We start from the raw sequence: 3,689 nt of genomic DNA on the forward strand, positions 1-3,689 counted from the left end.
CAAACTTTTCGGGCCACCGCCCCCTTGGTTCCACAAACGCAACCCCAGCGCCCCCCCACCCCATCCAACAACACAGTTGAAAGGGCCCACCTCTAGAACACCCCAGCGCTGCCCCCTTGCCACTTAATGCCCCCCTAGGTAATCCCACTGCCCCCCAGGGGGTGGTACTGCCCACTTTGGGAACCACTGCTATAGATGCACATCTTCCCCATCTGAATTCTCAAGACTGTACATGGGGGGGGGGTTGTTTTTGAGTTTTAAGAATTGGGATGGGGGAAACGTGCATCTGGAGAGCAGCACAGCCCAGGCAAAACCTCCCCTGCATAAACGGCCAAAGAGTTTTGAGGATGCGGGTGGCGGGGGGACGACACGCGCACCTACAGAGCAGCACAGCCCAGGCAAAACCTCCCCTGCACAAACGGCCCGGTCGAAAGTCTCCCAAGTGTGCAACTTTGCCAAAGGCGACGGGCCAGAGCAGGGCCCCCGCTCCCCTTCCCCTAACCAGTTCCTCCGGGAGATCTCCGGGGGGGGGGGCTTTCCCTCCAGCCACGTGGGCAGCGCCTTCTCCCCGGGCGGGGCGGGGTGGGGGGAGCTCAGCTGCCCCCGGCCCAGCAGTCCGGGTGGGCGAGGCGCGTGCGGGCCCCCGTGGCCAGGCTGGTGAGCGGCAGGACGCGGGGGGGCGGCGGCCTCATGGACTCCTCGTAGCTGGGCAGGGACTTGACCTCCTCGTAGCTGGGCAGCTGCAAGCAGACGGGCGCGGCGGCCCCGGGCAGGGGGGGCGGCGGCGGGGCGCGGCGGTCGAGCAGCGAGTCCTGCGAGGTGGCGGCCGTCCCGTCGAGCGGGGTGCCGCCTGCCCGGCCGCCGGGCGAGTCCGGGTCGTCCTCGTCGTCGCCCTCCTCCTCCTCCTCCTCCTCCTCCTCGTCGTCCTGCTGGCCGGGCCGGGGCCGCCGGCCGCGCCGCCGCGGGCTGGGGCAGATGATGCGCTGCAGGAAGTAGCCGATGGCGAAGAGCACCAGCAGGATGAGCAGCCCGGAGAGCTTGCGCACCAGCCAGCCCACGTTGTCCAGGAAGGTGTGGAAGGGCAGCGGGCAGCACTGGAACTCGCCGCCCGTGGCGTTGCCCGGGGGGAGGCAGCAGCCCTCCCGCTCGCCGCACTGCAGCGCCCCGCAGCTGCCCCCCTGGCAGGGCGGCCACAGCAGGGCGGCCAGCAGCCCCGGCCGGGGGAGGCCGGACCCCGCCATCCCCCCCCCTCGGGGCCCCGGGTCAGCGGCGGCGAGGGGGCGGCGGGGAAGGCAGCCAGCCCGCCGCCATCCCCCCCCCACCGGGGTCGCTCGCCCTCACGCCTCCTGGCAGACGCCCATCTTTGCTGGAGGCTCTTCGCAGCGGCCCCTTCCCAAAGCGGCTGAGGGTCCTCCGGGCGCTCCCGGTCCCCCCCCTGCTTTTAGCCCAGGGGTCTGGCTCCGGGTTGCTGCCGAGACGGGTTTGCAAAGGCAGCCTGCCTGGCTGGGTCCTGCAAGCGAGAGGCGGGAAAATCTGGCATGTTGTCTTGCAGTCGGAGGCGGCGGGCAGGGAAGGGGTTAACCGGGTCCGATCGGCTGGCTTTTCTCTCTCTCTCTCTCTTTTTTTTTTTGCAGCGCTTTAATCTTTATTAATATAGCTGTCCGTCCTCCCCTTTGTCAAAGGCGAGGAGCATCTCCCCCCCCCCTTTCCCTCCCTTGGTTGAAGTTCCTCTGCTTAAGTGATTGGATTTCCCTATGACCGTTATTTAAATTTACTTGCTACTGGGATTTGCTTACCATATTTCTGGGTTTATTTCTGATTAAAAATTGATGATAACCATTTGGCTGATGTTAATGGGCTTAATGCAGCTCCTCTTCCATTAGGGAGTTTGGGAGGCTGTGATTACCCCCCCCCCCACCACCCTCTGGCCGGGTTCCTGCCTGCATGATCAGGCCAAGGATGGATGGAGTCTTTTCTTCTCCGGAGAAGAAAAGAGACCCGCAGGAAGGGCCTGCATCAAGACATTGAACATCTTGTAGCCTGTGCCTACACTGTCATCTTTATTATTATTATTATTAATTATGCCATTAGTGACTGCCACTTTACACAGCAATAGAAGAAAAATTACATTGCTGAGAATGTAATGGAGAAATTTAAGACAAAGGGCATTAAACAGACTTATATTCAGAGGACAAGTCATCATCCAGAAAAGTTTATGTTCACAATTTAGACAGTGGGGTTGGAGAAGATGAAGGGACCACTAAGGGCAAGGATAAAAACAACCCATTACAGGATGGTAGAGACTACCGGTAACAAAGTGGCTAAGGTGGTACATCCCATATTCTGCTTTGAGCGCCCCCCCCCCCAAAAACAGCCAGTAAGAAATCTAAATTACTTCTTCCACTGAATAAAGATAACAAAACAGCAGAGAGAGAAAGGGGGAAATGATAGACTTTAAGGAAAGCCAAGGGTCAAATATTGAGTTATTCCAGTTGCGTGGAATTTAGGGTGAGAAGTAAAAGGGTAAGGCCAAAGCCTTCATGAGGGGAAAAATGCAGGTTGAGGAGGAAATCGGAGGAAGAGGTAGCATCATGAAAGTGCCAGGCTTCAGGGGCAGCAGAGGAAAGCAGGCAGAATTACTGACTAGAATAGGAGACCTTTGGTTGGCTGAGGGTGATCAGTGGAGTACGTGAAGTCTGGGGTATGATAACAAAGAGATGTGAATATGGGGTGAAGCCTTGGAACCACGGCTTGTAGCCCCCTGGTCTCTGCAGTAACCTCACTCACCTTTCTTCTTCTTGCTGACTTTCTAGGTAGATAGCACAGCAATCTACGGGGTAAAAACTTTTTGAGGTTTTGCACTCATTAAAGTTGCATATGCTACATCACTCTTTGCAAGATGCCTGTGATGTATTAAAAGGTGTTTCGGGCAAAAATAATAGCAATAACCTTGAATGCAAAGGAATATTTGTATGGGGGGGAAATCAATGCACTTTGCCACTCTCTTCTTGTGTCACAAGCACAACAGCAAAATTGCAATAAGCACAAATTTACAGCAGCCCCGAAAAGATTGAATTGAAAGAAGGCCTTCTATTTTTAAAGGAAAAGAGATTTTTAAGCAATACCTAAATTATCTTCCAGGTATTAGTGTCTGAGGATAAAATGGAGAAGAGGAGAAGATGTAAGCTGCTTTAGGTCCCCATCAAAGAGAAAGGTGGAGTATAAACTGAGTAAATAAATAAATAAAGCTGGCTTGATTAACAGTACAATGATAAGCAGGTGCACTGAGAATCCTGCTTGAGCCTACTCAGTGGAATTACTTCCGGGAAAGCGTCTTTTAAGATTGTGCTGTGGTGAGACATTGTTCCCTTATTGCTGACGGACAGAACGTGGTGATGGTATCTGGGCAGCTTTTCATACAGGGACTTGCCTGCCTTTACTGTTCCCAGTCACATGTTCAGATCAATCAAAGCCACTGTCATTTAGAAAAGGAATGACTTAGTTTAGGGGGATAAATGAAGAAGAAGAGTTGGTTTTTATATGCTGACTTACTCTACCACTTAAGGAAGAATCAAACCGGCTTGCAATCACCTTCCCTTTCCCTCCCCACAACAAACACCCTGTGAGGTAGGTGGGGCTGAGAGTGTGTGACTAGCCCAAGGTCACTGAGCTGGCTTCATGTTGGGGAA

At 54.8% G+C, this 3,689-nt stretch overlaps 1 protein-coding gene across 1 annotated transcript; it reads right to left on the reverse strand.

The window, feature by feature from the left end:
* Window positions 1-593: 593 nt before the first annotated feature.
* Window positions 594-1,241, reverse strand: C5H3orf80 (chromosome 5 C3orf80 homolog). The gene has a single exon (XM_056850381.1). It carries the CDS (start codon window positions 1,239-1,241, stop codon window positions 594-596), a length of 648 nt encoding a protein of 215 aa, XP_056706359.1.
* Window positions 1,242-3,689: the final 2,448 nt, after the last annotated feature.

The sequence above is a fragment of the Euleptes europaea genome, chromosome 5, assembly GCF_029931775.1.
Source record: "Euleptes europaea isolate rEulEur1 chromosome 5, rEulEur1.hap1, whole genome shotgun sequence".
NCBI lineage: Eukaryota > Metazoa > Chordata > Lepidosauria > Squamata > Sphaerodactylidae > Euleptes > Euleptes europaea.